We start from the raw sequence: 26,126 nt of genomic DNA, 5'->3' as shown, positions 1-26,126 counted from the left end.
AAAGAGAGATAAGAAAGGAAAAAAAAAGTTAGATGAAATAAGTAAAGATACAACAGCAAAGGCAAAAAGAAAGGACATAAAAGGTGTTTATAAAAACAATATGATGACAGGAAGGAGAAAGATGCTAAGGACTGGAGCAATCAAGAATGAAAGAGGTGAAATTCTGACAGAAAAAGAGAAGATGGGAAGAATATGTAAGTAAACTTTATGAAGACAGTGAAAGAGGAGAAAATCAAAGGAAAGAACATAGTGGGCAGAGACTGTGCATCATGAGGGAGGAATTGAATCTAGCAATTCAAAAGATGAAAGAAGGAAAATCGCCTGGAATAGATGGTATACAGATAGAACTTATAAGGAATATAGGTGAAAAAGGTATGGAAGTGTTATGGCAAATAGGGCAATTGGTAGCGCAATTGGAAGAACAACGGTACATTGCGCCCTTCGATTGGAATAGGCCTAAGTTCAATTCTCCTCGCGACGGGAGGAATCTTTATCTGGCCGATTTTAATCGGAGGTGAGTTAGCCGATCTCATACGGAGGTAGCAGGGTTTTTTCTCCCGGAAACTCGGGTTTTTCATCCCGCATACAGACAAATCGCGCCTTCAGAACACACGCAATTTACAGACAACAAATACTAGTTGTGGTATGGTAGTGGTGGAGGTGGGCGGTAGATGGCGTTGATGGAGATGATTCGTAGTAGAGATTCGGTGTAGTGGTTGAGACAGTTGTAGGTGTCCTCCCGCGATGAGTCTTCGGACTCCTTGGAGGTGTCATGAATAATAATAATAATAAAATTATTAACGGAATTTATGAAGGACAAGAATTACCAGAGGAGTTTAGAAGATCAATTTTTATCGACATTCTAAAAAAAAAAAATAGCATCAGTATGTGTAAATGGAGAGGAAACAGGAGAATTCCCGGTGGAGAGAGGAGTCAGACAAGGATGCAAGTTATCACCATTATTTAACTTTTATAGTGAACAACTGTTTAGAGAGGCACTTGAGGATGTAGAAGAAGGAATAGAAATAAACAGAAGAATCATTAATAACTTAAGATATGCGGATGATGTAGTAGTGATGGCAGAAAGTGAAAATGGGTTACAACAAATTATTCAAAGAATTGAAAACTCTTGTAAAGAGGTATGAACTAAGAATTAACACAAAAAAGACCAAGATAATGATAATGGGTAGAAAAATAGGAGATAATGTAAAAATAAGATGTGGAGGAAAGATTTTAGAAGTGGAAAGATTTCAATATTTCACTAAAGAATATTATGCAAAGAAAGACCAGATTTGCAGGACATCTTCTGTTAGGTTCTCTGGGACACCTGACAAGAACTATATTACAAGGGAAAGTTGAGGGGAAGAGAAGCCGTGGAAGACCAACTAGAGAGTGGTTTAATGACATCGTGGAATGGACTGGTTTAAGAATGATGGAAGCGACAGACAGAGAGAAATGGAGAAGAGCTGCTCATCTGCTGCAACCCTCTTGCTAGAGGATGCTACCGGACAACGACTACATTCAGGAAAATACAAATATGAAATTTATGAAGAGCATCGGACAGAAGATTAGTCATATTTTAACATTTAGGTTTTTGATTCAGTTGATCGCCTCTGGGGATAGGTTAAAGATATCCTTAAAATCAACTGGATATGCTGTCAGCTCGCATTCCTGTACTATATGGTAAATGGTTTGGGTCTCGGCTCCACAGGGACAGTGGGGATTTGGTATCTTACCCCACTTTGAAAGTAAGTCTCCACGTACACCATGGCCTGTACGAATTCTGTTAGCCGTCTTCCATATATTCCTAGGCAAGTCAAATCCAGATGGTTTTTGGAAGATGTTTATGTAATTGCGAACTTCAGGTGATACTGCTTGGGACCATAGTACATCCCACCTACTCACCATACTGTCATTCTGGCTAAGAAGATTATGGGCGGTTTTTATAGTAGGTCTTCTGGATTTTAGTCTGTTAGATAAAGCATCTGGGATAAATTCATGTATTGGGAGATTTTGGTTATTTAAAATTCTTTTATATTCACGAAGCAAGGCTTCCTGTTGTCGCAGTTCCGGAAGAGCAATATGGCTAAAAGTGGGGAGCCATTGTAAGGGGTGTACTTCTAATGCAACTTGTTATTAAATGCAGAGTGGAGTTAAGTTGAGTATCTAGTTTATTGCCATGGTAACTATTGAGCCAGATAGGAGCACCATACTCTGCTGCACTGTAAACTAGACCCATTGCAGTGCACCACAGAGTTGTGGCACTTGAGCCCCATATAGTACCACAAAGCTTCTGAACTATGTTATTTCTGGTGTGTGAACTTTAGCAGCGATATTAATCATGCTGTTTATACGTCAGTTCTATCCAGAGTTATTCCCAGATATTTAGGTGTCGGATTAAACGAAATTAATGTTCCATCAGCATATATCTCTATTTTTGATTTACAAGACTATTGTGCAAAGACAAATGTGAAAGCAAGAACATTTGGTTTTACCAGAATTTAGTGTTAATATCCATTTTTAATAGAACTGCCATAAAGCCGACAGATCATTTGTCAATATTTCTTCAGTTCTTTTGATAGACTTGTCGCTGATCGCCAAAGTTAGATCATCTGCATAAGCAACTTCCTGCTGGATGTTTCAGGAATATGTGCGATGTAAAGGCTAAAAAGTGGCACGAGCACTGAGCCCTGAGGTAATCCATTCTTAAGTACTCTCTGTTTACTGATGCTTTCTTCGGTGACTACCCTGAAATATCGATCACACAGTAAGTTGTTTAGGAGATGACCCAATATTTTACATGGGATGACCTTAAGAAATTTATATATGAGTCCCTCCCTCCAAACAGTATCGTAAGCGGCTGTTAAGTCAATGAAGACTGGAGTAGTCTTCAGGCATCTTTGAAATCCTGATTCAATATAGGTTGTTAAGCTGAGAACTTGAACTGTACAGCTGCGATCTCTTCTGAACCCTGCTTATTCTATTGGAACACGTTCCAAAATTTTATCACTGATCCTGTTCAGTATTAGTCTCTCCAAAAATTTGTAGGTTGCACTTAAAAGGGCTATGGGGCGATAGCTTTCAGTTCTGTCTGCTGGCTTACCTGGTTTTAACACAGCAATGATTTTTGTCCTTTTAAATTCTTTAGGAATGCAGCCACTTTCAAGTATATCGTTAAAGAACTTAGCCAGCCACGATCTTGCATAGTGTCCACAGTGCATCAGGAATTCATTATGAATATTGTCAAATCCAGGAGCCTTCCCCATTTCGATATTTTGAAGTGCCGAGGATATTTCCTCACGGGAAAAAGGCAAAGAGAATTGTTGATTCTTTTGAGTTAGAGACTTCATAGCCTTTAGTTTGTATTTTACCTCTTTAGTATGTTCTTTATCTATCGGAGTTCTAGAGAGCAAAACAATATGAGCAGCTATCTGATTTGGATCGACAAGAGGAGATTTCTTTGGTACAGAGGGGCTTGAACCAAGCTTTTTAAGTAGCGACCAGGCTCTTCTACTAGAGTTTGAAATCTATGTACAGTGGTCCGGCCGCCACCTGAAACTCTGATGTAGAGTTTCAGATGGTCACAAACCCTTTCCAGAAACTCAGAATCAACAAAAAAGGTAATTTTCCACTAAAAAGGATTCCAATGTTGGAAAAGGGGCAAATTATCTGTCTTTTACATAGCTAATGCACAACACCAGTTTTTTTTTTTTTTCCTCGAATGCCTTTATTTTGTCTTGGGCATCAAGAACAGTTAAAGAATTTCCCTGAAGGGAAAGATTTAGTTCATTTAATTCGGAAAAAATGTGTGAAAGATAGGATAGTGTTGATAACCATCCTTCGTCAGCAAGGAGTGATACAAAATTAGAATCACGTTCATTTACAAACAATAAAACTTCATGCCTTAATTGAAATAAGCTTGTCAGTACTTTGCCCCTGGAAATCCAGCAAATTTCGGAATGAAGCAAAAGTTGTATATATTCACTGTCCATTTCATCGCAGAATACTGAAAATAACCTGTTATTTAGCGGTCGAGCCTTAATAAAATTAACTAGCTTTACAGCATTGTATAGCACAGTTTTCAATTCTGGTGGCATTCCTTTGAAGGCCAGCCGTTCCCTACGTATGAAACAATATACCTGATTCATATCCGGAGCCACTTCCTTGACCATAGAAACAACCCCCAACTATGCCTGTCTGTAAGGATGCGAGCTCCATCTGAACAGAAGCCCATGTATTTTTCCCACTGGATCCCTTTGTGTATTATGTAATTATTGAGAGTGTGAAATATTTCTTCTCCAGTTATTCGGTATGACAAAGTTCTACAAAACAGAATATCATCGTGAATGTTATCGTACGCATATCTTGCATAGCATATTAACTGTGCATTATCTGTAACATCAGTAGTCTCATCAATTTGCAATGCATAATAAGGGCTCTTTTTTTTAGCTCTTTCAATTAACTGAGATTCTACGTCACCTGCCATATCATTAATTCTGCAACCTACAGTGGCATTGAAAGAGGAGTCAAATCAACATCTTTTAGTAACTTGTTGCCAAACATAGTTTTTAGCACATCTTTTATAGTTGGAAGTAGTAAATTTTCCCTGATAGAATGAGGTTTCCCTGTTTTCACTATTCGCAAACTTAAGAGATAGATGCTTCCAGTGCCTTGCTATTAATCAAACCCATGGCCAAAACTACATCTTTCCCATGATTTAATGTTGCTAAGCATAGCTGAAATGGGCTTTTTTTTTTCTTTTCAATTTGCTTATTTTTCACATCACAATGTTTAGTTTTTAAATGTTGTAGTTTCGCAGGTTTCATGCACTCATTTGACAACGCTTCGTAAGACAAAACACATTGAGGTTTCTCTTCACTTTCATCTCCACACCAAGAAAACCTGAATTCCAAATATGAACTGTTATATTTCCTACTGTATTTTTTCTTTGAAGTGCTTGTTTCCTCTACTTTAATAGTATCAGATTTAGTCGTCGTTACAACATGTGTATCACAGTTAGGGTTAGCATCACCTGTTTTATTTGCTCTTCTTTTCAAAGTCTTAGTTCTAAACCAGAACTAAGAACTAATTAATTTTTCATTATTAAAAAACGTTTCCGAAAAATATATAAATATATAAATACTGGGGTTAACTCACGACACACTTTGTTCAAGTATCATTTAGCACTTCTGAGGGTATACTGAGCCTTGGTTGAAGGAGGAAAAAGGAAAACCTTCAGTAATGAAAATCAATAAACATTAAGCAATTGGTTGAAATATGGATAACATGTTCACCTCAAATCTCACAATACAGAAAGTGAAGGTGGACGCAATAAAACTATATTGTTGTTCACTTCACCCCTCTTTTTATTTCATTCTGCCGCTACAAATTATTGTAGTGCCAGAATGACGAGTAATAAAAGATAGGTGAAGTGAACAACAATATAGTTTTATTGCTTCTGCCTTTGAACATTCTGATGCTATTTGTTGATTTTTTTTAAGTCTTCATTTGATTTCAATAACTTTTACTTATTTACTCAATTTTCATTTATTTGGATAATTAAAGAATATATATATTTATTTAATTAATTTAAGTCTGCCTGCTGACCACCTGTCCCATCGTCACAGACCACAGGTTGAGAAACACTGGTTTATAGCAAGCAAACACTTTATGTACTTGACTTTTTACTAGTAAGTAGTGTTCAACATTGGGATCCATGTCTTCAGCCATTTTGAGAACATTGCTAACTGCAGATAACATTTCTGCAAGAAATGTTATCTGCAATTAGCAGATAACATTTGATATTGAGTTAGCAGATAGCATTTGACCCTTCACTGTGAATTGTTTAACTACCTCTTCTTGTTTCTCTTTTGTCTCTTCCTTTTCTTGTTCTTCCTCTTCTGCAACACGTTTTTCCTCCAGTTGACCAATTCTTTGATGGTCAACTCTTCAGGGACACTTTCTGTGAGTCGGACTATGTCATCATCATTCACTTCAAGATTCAGATTGGTTGCTAGGCCCCCTATTTCTTCACTCAATTTATAAAGGTCTTCATTTTTTTCCAAAATCGTGTACAAACGCACAAACCTTTTTATTGTCTTTTTCCATATGCTGCTCATACATTGAGAGGTCACTTCATCCCAAGACACAGCAATATTTTTAATAGCATGATAAATATTGAATTCTTTCTAGAATTGCATGAGAGTCTGCCATTTCTGCCACTGAAAGAATCATTTCTTTCGGTGGTAGAAGTGACTTGTGAAATAGTTCTCCATAGATAATAAAGCCTTAAACACTTCAAGAACTCCTTGATCCATCGGTTGGATCAGTGAAGTAGTATTTGGAGGGAGAAACATGACCTTGATCTCAGGGTGAAGATTGCCAGTGTAAGGTGGGTGACCTGGAACATTATCTAGAACTAATAAAATTTTAAATTCCACGTTTTCTTTCACATAATAGCTTTCTATTTCACTCACATAACAGTTGATTAAATCATCCTCAAACAATTTTTGAGTCATTCACAACTTCTTATTGCTCCGATAATGAACTGGAAAAGTATGCTTCCTAATGTTTTTGAAGGTGCATGGATTCTCACTATGCCATATCACAAATGGTTTCAGTTTATATCCAGTCACAATACCCCCTAACAGAATCGTAATAATGGTCTTTAAGAGATTTCAAACCAGGCGTAGATTTTAGCTTTTTGTGGATGAATTGCTGTTCTGGCATTTTTTTCCAAAAGAAGGAGGTCTTATCCATATTAAATATTTGCTGTGGCAAATAATTGTTGACTATAGTCAATTTAATGGAAGCAGATCTTTTTACAGCCTGTACAATTTTATCCTTATTTTTCAAAATGGTCATCACTGTGGAATAGACCATCCAAAGTCATTTGCGATCACATTGATGGGCTTACCAGCTTCATGTTGTTTTATAACTTGCAACTTCATTTCAAGATCAATTGCTCACCTCTTTTTCTGTGATTCTTCACTAGGTTTTTTGATTGGGCATGTAGGGGCCATGTTGTACAAAATATCATGAAATATTTAACGATAAATACAAAAAATAACCTATTTCTCAAACACAAATCAACAGTGGAACTGTTGAAGACATGTGCCAATTGCTGAGGAAGGTTGCTGCTGAATGCAGCAACCTCCCTCGTTGCTACTACGCATGATGCAATAATGCTAAATAGAAACTTTTTTACTTTACGCCCGCTGGCATCTTGTTTGAAAGCCTTGAATATATATATATATATATATATATAACTCATCCTTGCGTATAACCTTCACCCCTGATTTTACTAAAAGTTTTGCATATACCTCACACACAAAAAAAGTTTAAACACGTTCACATCAGGGCGATAATAACTTGCTCCTCACAGTAAACAACATGCCTTCCCCAGCAGTCACTAGTACAGAAACATTTGCAGTCTGTAATATATTTCTCAACAAATAGGGCTAGAGACAACTAGGATAAGAACGGCACTAACTAATGAATCACATGTTCCCTCCTACAGAAACTGCTGTATAGTCTCCAGCAAAACCATATGTTGCCGGTGCAACATATGGTTTTGCTTGACACCACCCTATCGTGAACATGTTAAAACTAAGAAATATATAGTGAATTATTTAAAAATAAAGAGCCAATATGCTTCATTTTGGTGATGTACTCATTATTTAAATTAAGGGGATATTAAATCCCACATTGTTTTAAAACTGAATAAGAAACTCAAAGATTGGAATCAAAGAGTTTCATGCTGAATATAGTAACTATAAAAGTATCGGCGACTACTAGCGTAAGCTAAAGTACATAGTTCAAATACGTAGTACAAACTAGGGCAACTCGTAGCAAAGGTGGGTATAGCTCTGATTGCTATTCTTAGTATTTCCCATAATGTAAAACACATCTCCTAGGAGATATATGACGTTATACATTATGGTGGGAGGTCACTACCCAGACCGGTTTCGATCTTTATTGAGATCTCATCAGTGAGTAGCTAGACCAAGTATAATACTAAGGGTATAGCTAAAAGAACTTATATACTCTGCTATATAGTAACTTTTATAGTTACTATATTCGGCATGAAACTCTTTGATTCTGATCTTTGAGTTTCTTATTTGGTTTTAAAACAATGTGGGATTTAATATCCCCTTAATTTAAATAAAGTTTACATTGCCGAAATGAAGCTTATTGGCTCTTTATTTTTAAATAACTTATGGGTGCACCTTTTCGACAATTCGTATAGCAGCGTATATAAGTTTTTTTTGCTATACTCTTAGTATTATACTTGGTCTAGCTACTCACTGATGAGATCTCAATAAACATCGAAACCACTGTCTGGGTAGTAACCTCCCACCATAATGTATAACATCATATATCTCCTAGGAGATGTGTTTTACATTATGGGAAATACTAAGAATAGCAATCAGAGCTATACCCACCTTTGCTACGATTTGCCCTAGTTTGTGCTACGTACTTGAACTACGTGCTTTAGCTTACGCTAGTAGTCGCCGATACTTTTATAGTTACTATATTTTGCATGAAACTCTTTGATTCCAATCTTTGAGTTTCTTATTCGGTTTTAAAACAATGTGGGATTTAACATCCCCTTAATTTAAATAATATATAGTGAATGTTGTTATGGCAGTTTCTGATATTATGAAATTTGGTTGATGAGAATTAACATTTCAACTCAACAAGCCGGCCTGGTTGGCCAAGTGGTTAGCATATCCGCTCTCCAGTCAAAAGGCTGCAGGTTCGAATCCTGCCGTGGGCGTGGATGTTTGTGATTGTCTGTGAAAGCACTAGTGGTGGTAGTCAGCGGTAGATAGCGTTGATGTTAGATGATGAAGGTTGGTTGGTGGAGTAGTGAGACATTGAGTTGATACCCTCCCTCGATGAGTCTTTGGACTCCCTGGAGGTGTAATGCAATAATGATAATAATAATAATTGTTGGCTTGTCGTTTGGTAGCGCAGTCTTTTGTTAATACCACATCAATCATATGCACATCTTGATAGCTTCTTTATCTCTACTGGGCTACCATTGCTGTCTGTTTCGCACTCTGCTTTCAGTTCTCAGTCATTTGTAAAGGATTGTTCATTATGTATCTCAAGTCTTGTAAATTACTGATAATTTTTGCTTGAAATAATGGGAAAGAAAATGACACAGTTTTGATAGATGACTTTGCTGTAGTGTTTGTATAGCATCCCAGGTAGTCCTGGCATTCCACTCCTTAGCACAGTTTTTGCTTGTGGTCAGTGGGTTTCCATGTGTGGCTCTGTGGTGGGTGGAGAGCTCTGGTGGTGAACCAAAAACTCCTTGAGCATGAATCTTTCATCCTCAAACATTTCAGGGGCCTAACCAAGTATAGCATATGGAAACAGAATTAAGAAACAAAAGATATATGATACTAGTATAAATGTACCAACATTTTTAATTATTCATGCAACAGGTGAAAAACCAATTGGGAAAATGTCACCCTTCTTTATTCAAAAGGATTTAGAAGGCAGGACCTCCCAAAACTGTTAAGAAATTGCATTCAGGTGATGTCCTGGAAACATTGTGTCAGCAACAAGAAACTACTGAGAGCAACAACAATGGGAAGAATAGAATTTACAGTAACACCTCATAATACGTTTGATTCCTGTAGAGGAGTGATATCAGAATGGGATCTCCTTGATGTTCCTGATGAGGAGATATGTTCAGAACTTAAAGATGGAGTGACGGGTGTGAGACCTATTCTGACTTAAGGATGGTCTCCTGGTTCCAACCAAGGACATTACTTTTGATACACCTAAGCCCTCAACATCTGTAAAAGCAGGGTATCTCATTTTTCAAGGTATTTCAGTGGGTTACAATGATGTAATCCCTAACTCGCTGATATGCTTTAAATGTCAAAGATATGGACATGCCCAAACTGCCTCTCTTGGTTCTACTGCCTGTGCCTGATATGGTAGTAAAGAACATTATAACAAATCTTGCTGTGCAAAAAAGCTAAATGTGTCAACTTGCAGAGATCATCCAGCTTACTCTCATGCATGTCAGAAGTGGAGAATGAAAACAGATCAAAACATAACATATCAGGATGCAAAAAGAAAGCTAGCCACCATCACACCTGTTCTGAGATCCTCTTATGCTGAGAAGGTAACAATTAAAAAAGTTTTTCTAAAATTTACCAAGAATCTGATATATGAATTGATCTATACCAAGATATACCTGGAGATCCTGTGGGATCTCCTGGAGAAAAACCACCATTCTCCACCCTAGTAAATTCAAAAAAGAAAGACTGTTTTTAGAATCTGCTGCTGCACTCAGAAATCAGCTGAATTTAAATAAATACAGTTGCATAAACTTCCCAAAATTTGGGAAATATTAGTTATTAGAGATTACATCCTAGGCCACCACTTAGATAGGACTTGAGTCACCCACATGTTTCACTTAGTGTTATATTGTATTTTATTTGAGTGTGTCATTACAAAAGTTATTTGTAATCCCTGAAGATGTCTCAGTGAATGATATGAAATATTGGAAGCATTAAAATTAATTTTAATCCTTTTCCAGTGCTGAAAATATTCCATTAAACCTCCAACATGATGCCCTCACAGTGCTTAAGCCTCAACACACACATACTTGTATGAATTTAAAATTTAGACTGAGGTTAGTTTGGATGAGCAGAATTGAACATAATTGAACCTTGAAGTTCAGTACCTTCATTTTTAAATTTTAATATAGGTTATAAACAGTGGTGAGCTATAAGAGGCTCGCCCGAGCCCTTTGTTTCAAAAAAAAAAAAAAATTATAGTTACTGTTACTACCATTTTACAAATAAGAATTCACTTTTGGTAATCGCGTATAAATAAATAGGACTATAAAATAATGTCCCTTTATCAGTACCGTTGATTATCACTTGAAGTATAAAAACAAAAGAGAAATATAACTTACTTCAATATTATTGTGTTTAGATAATATTTATTTATTTATAGATTGTTTGTCATAAAAACTTCTACGCAAACAAAACAAATTTATTTTGTTTATACAAAATGCGGACTATTTCATATGTGCAATTATAAAAGATTTTATTCTTATTATATTTTGATAGTTAAAAAATGCTTTACTTATGTAACACAGATGATTGTGTGCAAATATTTCATGTTTAGATAATGAAAGATTTGTTTAAAAATGATAGCCTTTACATGTTGATTGTCCTCCTCATACTTTTTGATTGGCATTTATACACAAGCTGTATTAATAAACGTTTTTGTGTGAAATACGGCTCTTTTTTGCTCGACGATGCAAGCCCTTTGTTAAAATTTCCATAGCTTGCCACTGGTTATAAATTATAGCTGTGTATGGGGGGGGGAAGAAGATTATAATTCTGTATTTCATATTAACTCTTCACGGAGTTGCAGTATATAATATATACCTTTTCAGGGTGGCAAGAAGAGTTATATAGTTCTCCAAATAGCCGCATATCCAGGAAGCGGAAGACATTAGAAGATTTATTTCGTCCTCCATTGGATCTTATTCATAGAGGTTCATTTGAATCTGTAAGCATTATTTATTTTTAAATATTTATAGGAGATCTAAATTTAACATATTGTGTATTGTTTAAAACTTATCACTTCTTTTTTGCATTCATGCCCAACAAAGTTCAGTACTATAGGTGTATTATAATCTGTTACTTACCTGCAATAATTGGCCAGTTTTTTTTGCAGGTAGCAGAACATATTATTTTTAATACATCTTATCACTATTCAAGATTGGATAATGTAGTTTTATTTGAAAGGATTTAGCAAATTTTCTTTAAGTCTTTGACTGGAGAATTCAATCCCCCCCTCCCCCATCACCACCACCAAAAGGCCTATCATTACTTCTGCATAAAAACATAGTTATAAGTTAAAGATTTCCTTAAAGTATCTTTAGTTATTGCAGTTTTCTTGTATGTGGTTCATCATATGAGTGTGAAATTGAAATTGCATATTAAATAAACTGTTATTATTAATATATTTTCTCCTTTTTCAATAACAATCCCATTCACAATAAGTTGCAAAAGTCATATCAGCACTCTGGGTAGGATAATATTAGATAATCCAAAAAGTGTGCTTTGGAAATCGAACATGGTACTTTTGTTTAGCCAATTCAGTTTTAGTAAGCAGGATGGTCTCACACCAGGTAATAAGTCAACTAGCATTTTTTTGAATAATTCTTAATCAGCATTAAACATCACTTTTCAACCTGCAGTGCAGTCTGTGGGGTTTGAGTGCTTGGGAGATCACAAAAACTTGTTATAGTGTATTTTCTTTACTGTAGCATTATGTTATGGCCCTTGGGAGGGCAAATTTTAGTTTGTTATAGTGTGTGAATTCACTACTGTGGAGTTTACGAAAGTGAGAATTGCTTGATGTAAATACAAATTAACTTCGTTTCATTAATTGCTAGTTTCAATATTATTATAAGCACTTACTTTGAAATCAGGCATTCATAAATATGCTGCAGTCTTCTCTGTTAAGTGTCAGTTTTGTATGCAATGCAGTGCTTATTTAATTATTAAGGAATGAGATTTTGCAGTAAAATCTTATTCTTTCTTAGAAACTCAAAAATGTAATGAAGATATTAATATAATTAACGGCTATTTTAGCCTGTTTTTGTTTAGGAGTGTCCCTTATATTTAATACATTGGCTAACATAACTCAAAAGGGGTATATATATATATATAATTTAGGACATTACGGGCGAGTGTAGAAGGCAATTATGGCAGAATAAAAAATGTTGAAAAATTATGTACTCCTCTAAAACACTATTATATTAATAGTGTTTTAGAGGAGTAGCATGGGAATTTCCCAGAAATTATGCGTAATGAAGATAAATTTTTTTTTTTTTTACTTTTAAGATGGAAGTGGAATTTATACAGTTAAGGGATAATTACATGAAACGACATGTTATAGAGGGAGAAAAGGGGTTTGAGAGTATTGGATCTGATAATAACATCACAGGATATATCCATAACCAAGGTAGACACTCTCCCACCAGTTGGGGGAGAGTGACCATGCAGTATTGTTCTGGGAAGTTGGCAAGTGTGGAATTCTCTGTCAAGAAAGGGTTTACTTTGAACTATAAAGCTGGTAATTATGATTGTGCATGGGAAGTGATCTAAAATTGTTTGAGAGAAGCAGTATCAAACTGTATATCCAAAGTCAGGAGGATAAACCAAGTGGGAATTAAGTGGATGAGTAGAGATAAAAAGCAAGAACTTCAAAAAGAGAAAAGACTGCGGAGGGAATATAAAGAAAAAGATGATCAGTATACTCGTGAGCAGTACAAAGTGCAAGCAAGAAGAGTGACTAGTTCAGTAAGAAAGGCCAAATCAGATTGAGAGAAACTTAGTTAAGCAGGCAAAAGTAAACCCAAAATTTTTTTGTTATGTAGCAAGTAAGAGATAAAATGACTGTGGTAGGATGATTTTAATCAATTCTCTTGGTAGGAAGGTGACAGAAGCAAAAAAAAACAGTTGAGTTGCTGAGTGATCATTTTGCAAAGGTGTATCATGCAGATGTAGATTTTGCAGTTGCTCATGTGATAGTGATGCATATCAAAATTGAGGTAAATTAAGAGGAAGTGTTCAGTATATTGAAAAATATGAATGAGAACACAATAGTGGAACTAGATGACATGTTTACCTATGTAATGCATGAACGTGCAAAAGAATTGGCATTGTCTCTGATGAAGTTGTTTGATCTAAGTCTCAGCTCTGACAGGATTCCAGGGGAGTAGAAAGAGGATAAGATAGTTCCATTGCATAAAGTTAACTCCAAGACAGGGTTAGCAAACTACAGACCAATTAATATATTAGGAGTGGTTGTTATAGTAATAGAAAAGTTGTTAAAGGTAAAAATCCAACATTGGATGGATAGGTATTAATTTATTAACATTTTATTATTAAGTAATGGCATAATTGGATAAAGAAAATGGCCACCATGATATTGCTGGACTTTGCAAAGGCATTTGATAAAATAACACATGGAAAACTTATAATAGTTGGAGCAAATGGGAATGGATATGAAGCTAGCAGCATGGATAAGGGGTGGCTGACAAACAGACAACAGAGAGTTATATATATTAGAGTGGAATCTAGCAGAATGAGAGTGACTAGTGGAGTACCCAGGGTTCTATACTAAGGCCACTACTCTTTAATTTACATATCAATGATATAGATTTAACACGTTCGCTGCCAACTACGACTATACTCGTAGTGGGTAAACCTGCTTCACAAGCCAGCTACGAGTATACTCGTATGACGCTTACCGCCGGGAACGAGATTATTATAGTGACCTTGAAGAAGTGAAAATGCTTGGCTTGTGGGGCTAGCATCAAACTGTGTATTCTCATAGACCGTATATGCTCTGTACAAGCCAACTACGAGTATACTCGTAGGACGCTTACTTCCGGTAACGAGATTATCGTACTGACCTTGAAGAAGTGAAATTGCTCGGCGTAGGAGAACAGACCATGCCGAAGTAGCGTGGCAGCGAACGTGTTAAGAGAAGATATTCAGTTGTTTGCTGATTATGCAAAACTGGGGAGATAAGTAGTTGATAATTGTGATATAGATATTCTGCAGAATGATTTAAATAAATTGGCATTATGGGCAAAGAATAATGATTGTCAATTTAATGTTGCAAATTGGAAGGTTATCCACTTTGGGTTGAAAAGGTTGCATATGGTGTATCATATTGATGATACTGGATTACAGGATATTGATGAGTCTAGGAACTTGGGAATAATGGTGAACAGAGAGTTGAAGTTTAGAGGGCATATTGAAAAGTTGGTAAAATAGCTCAAAGGATAACATGAATGTTGAATGTTATTATCCCTCTTTATAAGACTGATTTGGTTGCATCTTGACTGCTCTGCACAGATTTGGTCACCTGGGTTTCTTGGGGATCAACAGGTTATGACCTGTTGATCATTATGTAGATCAGTATGTTGGTTTGGGTCTTCCATGATGAGAGCACTCAGACTAGTGACCAAGCTGGTGACAGGTTTGTGGAATGTTCCCTATGAGGATAGGTTGAAGGTGTGTGAGTTACAAAGTTTAGTTGATAGGCAGAAAAGATGGGACTTGATAGAAACTTTTAAGATATTAAAGGGATTTATAAAATTAATGCAAAGGAAATTGCATTAATTTTATAATGCAATATATGACATATAGTCAGAATTAGGGCCCATCCATAGAAGTTGTGTAAGAGTGTGATTAGTAGGTGTTTGTGGACCAGATGTTTTGCCCGGAGAGTGGTGAATGTGTGGAATGGATTGCCAGAATTAGTTGTGAGCTCCCTGACAGTGAATGAGTTTAAGGAGAGATATGATGAGTTTTGTATGTATAATAGTTAGTTTGGGTCTCCCATGATGAGTCTTAGTATGAGGAGCATTCATGCTTGACTACTTGATTGGACAGCAGAAATCATTAAGGAAGTTAACACTTGTAGCTTAACCTAATATTAAGTAACCTGGATATGAAGCGAAAGAAATTGGGCATGCATATTGAAAGAAACATTCCACTTTATGAAATACAATAGTTGTTTCTTTAATTGGACCACTTTCTTCAGGGAATTAAATAAGAACTATGAAAGATATTACAATATGCAAAACAGTAGACGAATAAATACACAGACATATGAATCAGATACTCTTTTTTTATATATTAAAACTACATATGGTAGGTGCCAAGACTTACCTATAGTTGGTCTTGGCACCTACCATGATGGTGCTGTGTTTGTGATATAGATATTCTGCAGGATTTAAATAAATTGGCAATATGGGCAAAGGATAATGATTGTCAATTTAATTTAATTTGGGCAAGTAGTAAAAGAGAGGAAAGGAATTTGTTGACAAGTTTTTTGAAGAGCTGAAAGGTATAATCATTGGGGAAGACTGCTTGAAAGAGCAGAGGTGTAGGGAACAGAGGAGGATTTCTTTCAAAAAGTTTAAAGGTGAACTATTATGCAGTTCATCTAGTTGGATGCCAAGCAGAATGTCAAAAGTTAATCATGTTCTTGCTGTTGGGAAATGAGACAGGACTTGCATATTGGCAGTGCTAAAACTAACCAGGTTTTCCTCTTCCTCCCACTTGAGAATGGCAAGTGGATCTGTGTATAAGGTATCGATCATAGTGGATCTTGAAATCTGGATCACCTGAGCACTGCAAGGTCTTGAGAATGAAAAAGAGGAAAAGAAAATACTGTCAAAGCTATGAATAGGATTGGATGTTAGAGAATAGATCATTGATGTATAAGTGCAAGAATGTAGGTAAAGTCACAGAACCATTGGTTTAAAAATCTGATGAAACCATCATCCATGACTTGCAATGACCTACAAGCCATTAGGAAAAAGAAAACCAGGACATTCTCTTAAACGATTCAACGATGATTTCTAAGGCCGGAACAGGCCATGATATGCATCCTTGATATGCATGATGATGATGACCTACAATGAACAACCAGAAAGGGAGCTGGCAATCCACAGGATGAACACCATAAGATGGTAGCTTAGTGGATAGGCCAAGATGCCAGACCTGATCAGATGCCTTGGAAATATCAAGCGACCACTTGAATTTCTTCAAGTTTTTCCATGGCTTGCATCCAAAGATAGGTGAGGTTATCAAGGAAATCCAGTGTATAGTGAAAATGGAGTCATCCATATTTGGTGATCACTGAGCAATTAGTGAGTCTTCAAGTAGTAAAATAGTTGACTGTTGATAACCTTTTCCTTTATTTTTGAGAGTATGGAAGTCAAAGCAATAGGGCAATAGTTTGATGGTTGACTTTGTTCCCTTTTTTGGAACTGGTTGCATAAAAGCTTGCTTCATACTTTTGAGTAGATGCCAGATAGTAAAACTGCTTGAAGAGGTATACAAGATAGCTGTTAGTTCTGGAGCATAAACTTTTAGTACAATTGGAGGAATAGCATCAGATCCAGGAGAGTTGTTGGTATCAAGGCTATTTGAGTATTTTTCTGGTTTCCCTCTGGTGAAGATCTAAAGAGGTATACTGTAGAGGAGATATGGCTTTGTCCATACAAGAGTTGGATTTAAAAAACAGATGCCGAGAGATCTTCCTTATCTTAGATTTACCATTGTACCATCAGAGAGAGGCAGAAACATGTAGAGGGGCATGCATAACCTCTTTTTTGCTGTACCCTCCTTTCAGGCTTGGTACAGCAAACCCCCCCCCCTTCCCCCCAACATGGCAGCCTTATTCAGTTTTACAATGAACTCTGGCTGTTTTACATGGTAAGGAACCTACAAGCACAACTGTGCCATCCAACCCTCCTTTCTCCTTGCCAATATTTTCATGGAATGTTTAGAAAATACACTCCTAAACTCCATTCTCCCTACTGAAATCCACAATATGGCTTTGATTTTTTTTATTGTGCCATGTTAGATATCATGTCATATCAGATGTTTCTTTAGCTTGTGATTAGCGCTATGAATTTTCAGTACATGGCATTCTTATTTGTTGTCATTTTAACCTGAATGTTTGTTGTCAGTATGATAAGCCAAGCCTGATTTGTGCTTGCCCCCGACCCCACCCCACTATCCTGAATATATTTTTTCATGAAATTTCTCTTGAACGTTCCAGATAGTTAAACAGAATGATCTCATAGTTGCTTTTAAAAAATCTTCATGATATTTAGTTCATCCAGACAACCCCAATTGCTTCTCAGGAATTTACCAATGTAAGACATGTGCAGCATGTCTTACATTGAATCATTAAAATGAAAAACATTGTCAGTTTTATTACAGCACTAGGAAGTTCCACTATAAGTCATGTGTGTATTTAAACTAAAAAAAAAAAAAACAAGACCAGCCCTATAGCTTGGGAATGGAGAGTGGGAGAGGAGAGACAAAGAGATAGTTATAGAGCATGTTCTAACCTGTCACTGTGAGACAAGGCTCAACTCCATTGCTTTACTCAGTATGAGTGGACACGTGTTCAAATATAGACATTTTTGTACTGTCGGTTGGAAAATGCTGGAGTGCATGAATGAACAGTGAATTAACATCAAGTTTCTTGTGAAACTTAAGAAATCTGCAATGGAAACTTTTCAGTTATTGACTAAGGCTTACGGTGAAGAGTGCATTTCTCATGCACACATTTTTATATTCCACAAATGCTTTTCGGAAGGCAGAGAAAGTGTGAAAGATGATGATCGCCCAGGCCACCTATGCACAGCAGTTACTGATGATAACATTAAAAAGGTGCAAGATGTGATTCAAAAAGACAGAAGGTTGGGTGATCGAACTAAAGCTGAGAAAGTTCATTCGGACAAGGATAGTGTTCGACGCATTTTAACATCTGTTAAAATGCATTGAAACATGAAAGAGGTTTGTGCAAAAATGGTTCCAAATATGTTGTCAAATGAACAAAAGGAACGTCGCAAGGAACTATGTTTGGACCTTATGTTGAATTTTTTTCTTGACAATTATTCATAAGACTATTACACTTTTTTTATAATCTTTGTCAAGTAGCTTTATTTTATTCTCCTACATGTTTCGCCAATCTTTTTCTATTGGCATTCCTCAGGGAATACAAACTAGTAAGCTAAAATGAAGGTTACAGACTAGGTTATAACTGATGGTTCTAATTCATACAAAAAATTGGTATTGTGCGTGACAATGTGCGTGTCTCGTTAACGTGATTTCTTCGTTATGGCTCATTACATAATTGTTATGAAAGTTCATTTCTTTGATGTTTAATGATCTGATAAAAGTTTTCCAAATTTCTGGTAAAATTAGACCTTGATTCTTGTTTAGGTTTTCAGTTTTACGGGCGACTGTAGCTGCTTCTATAAAGGTTCTTGAATGGTAGTTATCTTCTATGTATGGCATAAGGCTCTTATCCCACTCAGTGTGATGGTTAGTAGAGGCAAAGTGCCATGAAAGACCTGAAATGTCTTGTCTGTTATTTCTGACATATCCTATGTGTTCTTTCTTTCTCGTTTCAAAGCTTCTAGAGGTCTGACCTACGTAACTAATACCACATGAGCAAGGTATATTATATACTCCAGAGTACTTGTAGAATGGGTGAGGATCTTTCGGTGATCTTAAAAATTTCCGAATAGTGTGATTGGTTTGAATGCCACTCTGATCTTATGTGGTTTTAAAAGGTTAGCTAATTTTTTGGAAAGGTTGCTGACAAAAGGAATCGTAATTGTACTGATGTATTGGACGTCATCACGTTGTCGATGTGGTATATCAGTAAAGAGAATCTTGTTATAGAGTCTTTTTGGGTAACCATTTAAAGAAAGTTCTCTGGAAAGTTGTTGTAAAATCTTCGCAAGATACTTGGACAATTGGTAAGTGGGAGAATAGATTACATCAACTATTGGACGTAATGGTATACCTTCTTTATGAATTTTTGGAAGGCCATACAATCTAGGAGTAAGTGGGTGCATAGATTTTAGTTTTTTTATAAAAGAACTAAAATCTATGCATTCACATTCACGTCTCGGATACTTATATTAAAAACTCAAAACATTTTATAGATAAAATAAAAAACATCCCTATTTTTGAAGAGGATATACTAGCAAGCCTGGACATTACATCTCTGTTTACTAACATTCCAGTGGTTGAAGTCATCAACATCTTAGGCAACTTGTTCCCAAAAAACATCACTACTTTGTTTAATCACTGTTTAACTTCTAACTATTTTATTTGGAAAAAAACGATCTACAAAGAACTCACTGGATTAGCTATGGGTAGCCCCCTATCACCTCCTTGTGCTGACTTATTCATGGAAGATCTAGAGAAAAAAATCTTAACCCAGATCATTCCAAAACCGAAAATTTGGTACAGATATGTAGATGACATCTTTATCATTTGGGATCATACGAAAGAAGAACTAATGAATTACCTCAACCAAATCAATAGTTTCCACAATACCATCAAATTCACATTAGAAATGGAAAAAGATAAAAAACTGCCATTCCTTGACATTTTAATAAAGAAACAATCCAATAATAGTATCAACCTATCTGTATACAGAAAACCTACAAATACAAGACGTTACCTCCATTTCAACTCAGCTCATCACATAGCTCAGAAACTTAGCATTATCCATAGTCTCAAGAAAAGAGCTATACAGTATACGACAGACAAGGATGACCTACTAACGGAATTAACCACAATATCCAGAGAACTTTCTTTAAATGGTTACCCAAAAAGACTCTATAACAAGATTCTCTTTACTGATATACCACATCGACAACGTAATGACGTCCAATACATCAGTACAATTACGATTCCTTTTGTCAGCAACCTTTCCAAAAAATTAGCTAACCTTTTAAAACCACATAAGATCAGAGTGGCATTCAAACCAATCAACACTATTCGGAAATGTTTAAGATCACCGAAAGATCCTCACCCATTCTATAAGTACTCTGGAGTATATAATATACCTTGCTCATGTGGTATTAGTTACGTAGGTCAGACCTCTAGAAGCTTTGAAACGAGAAAGAAAGAACACATAGGATATGTCAGAAATAACAGACAAGACATTTCAGGTCTTTCATGCCACTTTGCCTCTACTAACCATCACATTGAGTGGGATAAGAGCCTTATGCCATACATAGAAGATAACTACCATTCAAGAACCTTTAAAGAAGCAGCTACAGTCGCCTGTAAAACTGAAATAAACAAGAATCAAGGTCTAATTTTACCAGAAATTTGGAAAACTTTTATCAGATCATTAAACATCAAAGAAATGAACTTTCATAACAATTACGTAATGAGCCATAACGAAGAAATCACGTTAACGAGACACGCACATTGTCACGCACAATACCAATTTTTTGTATGAATTAGAACCATCAGTTATAACCTAGTCTGTAACCTTCATTTTAGCTTACTAGTTTGTATTCCCTGAGGATGCCAATAGAAAAGATTGGCGAAACATGTAGGAGAATAAAATAAAGCTACTTGACAAAGATTATAAAAAAAAAGTGTAATTAATAGTCTTATGTTTGGACCTTTTGCAACACATTAAGGATGAATCAAATTTGTTGAATTTGGTAATTACTTATGATGAAACTTAGACATTTATGTATGATCTGGAAACCAAGCGACAATCAAGGTAGTAGAAGACAGCAACATCTCCAAGACCAAAAAAAAAAAAGCACAATAGTCGTTTGAAGATCAAGGTCATGTTTGATTATTTTTTTCAATATCCAGGGTATTGTAATGGCAAAGTAGTTTCCCAGTGGCCAGACGGTAAATTAACAGTATTACCTTTGAACTCTTGCTGAAATTGCGCGACCGCATGAGAAGGAAATGACCAGAATTGTGGAGAAATGGTTGGATTTTGCACCAAGACAATGCACCAGCCCAAAACGCTTCGTCTGTGAAGCAGTTTTTTGCTAATCACAACATCACTATGCTTGAGCACCCACCCTGTTTGCCAAACCTGGTTCCCTCTGACTTCTACCTTGTCCCAAAGATCAAGTTGGTGCTCAAAGAACCCATTTTTTTATCGGTTGAAGATGTGAAAGCAAAAATGATGGAGATTTTCAACAGGCTTTCAGAAAATGATCTGCAGAATTGCTTTGAATGTTGGTAGCATCGTATGCAGCTGGGTGTCAACTCGGAAGGGAACTATTTTGAAGGAAATCGTAGTTGAATTTCTCAATTTGTTAAATTAAAAGAGATAAGGCAATTTTTTTTTTTTTTTGTCGGACCTTGTGTGTGTGTGTGTGTGTGTGTGTGTGTGTATATTCATGCGTACACCCACACCTACATAAAATACTTCCCAGATTTTTTATTAATGAAACATGTTGATTCTTGTTTTGTATTATCTGTGTATTCCTGTTGCCCCATGTTTGATTGCATTCAAATGAATGATTATCCGAATAAAAACAAATGATTTCAATGAACAGATTGTTTACAATTTTGCCTCTATGGTTAGTTTCACAATATGTGTATATTTGTTAAAAGCAATTATTGTTGTTATCTATTAGGTTATTACTTTCTTAGTTTAAGATTAGGAGTGTAATTGTTAGAACTTGAAAAATAAAAGATGCTAAAAATTATTGGTTCTGATTGACATAATCCACTAAACAATACCATTTGAAAAATATTGATAATGGTTTGTTTAAGTGAATTTCCTTCTCATTTGTTAACATCTTATTTGGGTCAGCCAGCAGAAAATTGTTAAGATACTGCTTTTTTTAAGGTGGGTAAGTGCCACCTTAGCCATTTTTTAATTCAAAGAATGTTACCCCAAAATATCTTCAGAATTGTTTTTTACAGCAACAAATTATATCATGAAATCACTTTACGTACGCCTAAGGTTTCATGGAATAAAAACAGTGCAGATAAATAATTACACACATTTAATCAGTCTTATATTTCATCTCAGTCACTGAGTCATTTTCAGGGAAACAATATTTTCCCAAATCTTTGGAAGAGTTTAATATAATAATATTCATTAAGATTAGGTGGTATTTTAAATCTGCTGCTAATTCTAAAAAAAGTTTTCCAAATTTGTATTTGTTGTGGTCAAGCATAGGTAGTTTTTTTTTTTTTTTTTCATTTGATTTCATTCCAAGTATATAATGTACGGTTAGCTAGACCTGACTGACCATACTTATGGTAGCAGATGTATTTTGTATGGTCTTTCAGGTGGATGTTTGCAGATCTCTTAGTTTGAACATCATATGGTAAGTTGCAAGAACAAGGAACCCTGCAAACACCTGGAAGAGAATGAAGAGGTAGAGGATCCTTTGGAGAGTGAATGAGGGCAGCCAGCTTCAGATGAGGTTCGAATGCAGTGCAGAGATTGTAATTTTTTAGAGTTCTAGCTATTTTTTGAGGTTTCCTGGATACTCAAAAAAAAAAAAAAAAAAAAAGAAGTGCAATCTCTGCATTCAAACCACTCTCCCAAGAATCTTGGGAGAGTGGTTTGAATGTATGTTTCAAGGACATGCAGAATGCAAGATTCTGCATGTTTCAAGGACACTTGCAGTCCAAGCACTATGCATGTACAGGCATTATTAAAACATCTCTCATGGATTTCCAAATTTCTCAGATGTGAAAGAAAGAAAAATAAGTTTTCATGAGAGAGGTTTATCATATAATTATTGCCTTGCTCTGGGAATCTCATCTCAGAGATGAGAGTATTATGCCACAAAAGAAAATTTGTGTTATTTTTCCTTGAGTGTGTATATTTAACACTTTTTCATGAGCTAGTGCAAATCTACAAGAAAGACCTAGATTTGAATCCTGTTTAGGGTGTGAAGAACCTTTATAAGATCTTTTTAACTGAAGGTGAGTTATCTGGTTTCATTGGTATCAGCATTTTTCTTTTGTGAACTTCAGCACAGAAAAACTGGTCAGTAGAATATAGACTATTTACAGGCATCATACACCAGCCTTATGGCTCTAGTTGCTTTACCTGTAATTCAAATCAACCCCACAAGGAAAGTATTTTGTTGTACAAATTCAGTGAATGGATAGTGACACATTAACAGGAACTAATTCACATAATGCAAGATCTGAGGAGATTGGCATTAGTCATATAACATAATATATATATATAGATTTAAATGAATGTGATAAAAGGCTAGATAAGAGTATATGCAAAATAATTGTCTATAACTTTTGAGCTGCTGGTCTTTATAAGTTGCAAATGGAGATTAGCAAATGAGCAACAAGAACAGAATGTCTAGAAAATTTTAAGATAAGTGTGATTTAATTCAGGTTAATATTGATATAATACACCTACATTCCAGCTTTTGGCATGTACTTCCTAGTCTGGATGCTGAATTAATTTGTCTTTTAAACACAAGTATTTTGTTTTCAGAAGACAGATTGACAATGATTTAGCCTAAAGTTTGCAATATGTACACACTGTATGTAACATGGTTCAGTATGACAGAAATAAAGCTAATGTTGAATGGGAGGCATTCTGCATAATCTTATTACAAACTAAGTAGAGAGTATTTAACTTCATTACCATTTATCTCAGCTATATTTATAGAACACATATTTGTGTCTAAGTGTACAAAACTTAAGTAAACACAAAGTAAACACTTCAGGATCATCCTGAAGTAGTAAATTAGTAAATTTTACCTTATTTTCTGTAATAACATTTATTTAATATCACAACTCCACGAAAAAAACCTTATTTGAACATCTCCATGAAGTTTCTCTAAGTTTTATGTGGACTTGGAGACTTACTGCAGTAGGTTTATAGTAACCATTTTTTTATGTGATGCTTATTATGCCTCTCCTAAAACACAAGTACTCACAACTGCTTCTGTCAATCCAGTCTATATTCATATCACTTTCCAAACAAAAAATATAGTCTTTGTGCCAAAGGACAAGTCATAATTTGATATTTTTCAGTGAAACACATTTCAGAACTGAGTAGAAACTTCATTATCATCATCATCAAATTTCTGCCATGTACCCTAAAGGGGTGTACAGGATATGATAGTACTACATGAAAAAAAATTACATCATTACTAACTTGCTATCTACAATTTTCCTCCAAATCAGCTGTTACTTGTCAAGACTCCAACATTATCAGATCTTATATTTCTATCGTCTAAGGCACTTTGTACCGTATCAATCCACCTATATCTTGGTCTTCCTCTGGGTCATTTTCCTGCCAACCTGGCAGAGAACACTTGTTTTGCTAATCTTTCCTCTCCCATTCTATTTAAGTGACCATACCACCTGAGATTAGCTCTGCTAACGCATTCCTGGATGCTGACAATGTCAAGTTCTTTCCTAATATACTCATTTTTAATATGATATTGCCATTGATGCCATCTGTTCACGCCTCTAATCTTTCTCAGGACTCTCATATCTGCGGTCTCTAGTCATTGGTCAAGTGTTTTACTTCTAACCCAGATCTCAGATGCATAAGTTAAAACTGGTTTGATGTTAAATGTCTTGTATACAGCTAATTTAGTGTTCCGACTAATTTCTCTCTTATTCCATATGAATTTATTCAATTGACTTCCCACCATACCAGCTTTGCTGATTCTGTTGTCTATTTATATATTTAATTTACCATCTTCAGTAAAAATCGTACCTAAGTAGCTGAAATGTTTTACTTGTTCCACAGGTTCTCCATTCACAACACAGTTGACATTTTCAATGATTCTGCCTATTTTCATTGTCTTTGTCTTTTTATTGCTGACCTTCATACCATATCTTTTACAACAGCTATTCAATTTAGTCAGAGAATCTTGCAGACTTGTAGCGGATTTATTTAGAAGTATAACATCATCCGCATAAAGCAAAGAGCTGACATTAACATCTGCAATTTTGATATCAGATTTAATACCACTTTTCTTCATAATGTGATCCATATAGATAATGAATAACAGAGGGGATAATGTACATCCTTGTCTCACACCAGATTTAACATTAAACCATCTTCCTGTACTTCCTTCAATTCTAACTGCTGACTTACAACTCAAATAAAGACTAAGTATTGCTTGATATAATGCCCCATTGACACCATATAACTGCAGCGTATTGAATAGCTTCTCTCTTGGCACCTTGCCATATGCCTTTTCCAAATCGACAAAACTTACAGATCTCTGTTATATTCCCATGCTTTCTCGACTATTTGTCGTTCTTCACAAAGCTTTTCTTCCACAATTCTTCTCAACCGTTTCTCAAGTATACTTGTATAGATCTTGCCAGGAACACTCAGTAGGAAAATACCTACTCAGATTATTCTCAGATTCAGTTTTATTTCCCTTTTTTATATATGGGTACTGTGAGAGCTCTACTCCAATCATCGGGAATTCGTCCCTCTCTCCAGGTTTTCTGAGCTATACAGTGCAGCCACTGTAAGACTCTTATACCACCATACTTCAGCATTTCTGGTCGAATATCATCTACTCCTGCTGCCTTTCCACATTTTAAGCCTTTGGTGGCTTTTTCTACTTCACGTATGGATATGTATTCGTGACTGCATGCCTGGTCAGTGTTTTTTAACCACAGTGCTGTCATCACTGCTTGTTTCATTTAGCAGTTTTTCAAAAGTAATTAATCCGTACTTCAAGGATATCTTTTTCTCCCGTTTTCATGTCACCTTTATCATCTCTAACT

At 35.7% G+C, this 26,126-nt stretch overlaps 1 protein-coding gene across 1 annotated transcript in view; it reads left to right on the top strand.

Moving 5' to 3' along the window:
• Positions 1-26,126, top strand: part of LOC150094470 (UBX domain-containing protein 7) — a 520,016-nt gene that overhangs the window by 134,158 nt on the left and 359,732 nt on the right. Inside the window, exon 5 of the mRNA XM_090411839.1 lies at positions 11,435-11,550. Coding sequence (XP_090267965.1) covers positions 11,435-11,550 — 116 coding nt within the window. The remainder of the gene's footprint in view (positions 1-11,434; positions 11,551-26,126) is intronic.

Source organism: Typopeltis vanoorti, chromosome 22 (genome assembly GCF_054136105.1).
Source record: "Typopeltis vanoorti isolate ZY-2024b chromosome 22, IOZ_Tvanoo_1.0, whole genome shotgun sequence".
NCBI lineage: Eukaryota > Metazoa > Arthropoda > Arachnida > Uropygi > Thelyphonidae > Typopeltis > Typopeltis vanoorti.
Note: the sequence above shows the minus strand (reverse complement) of the source record. Positions and strands in the feature narration are given on the sequence as shown.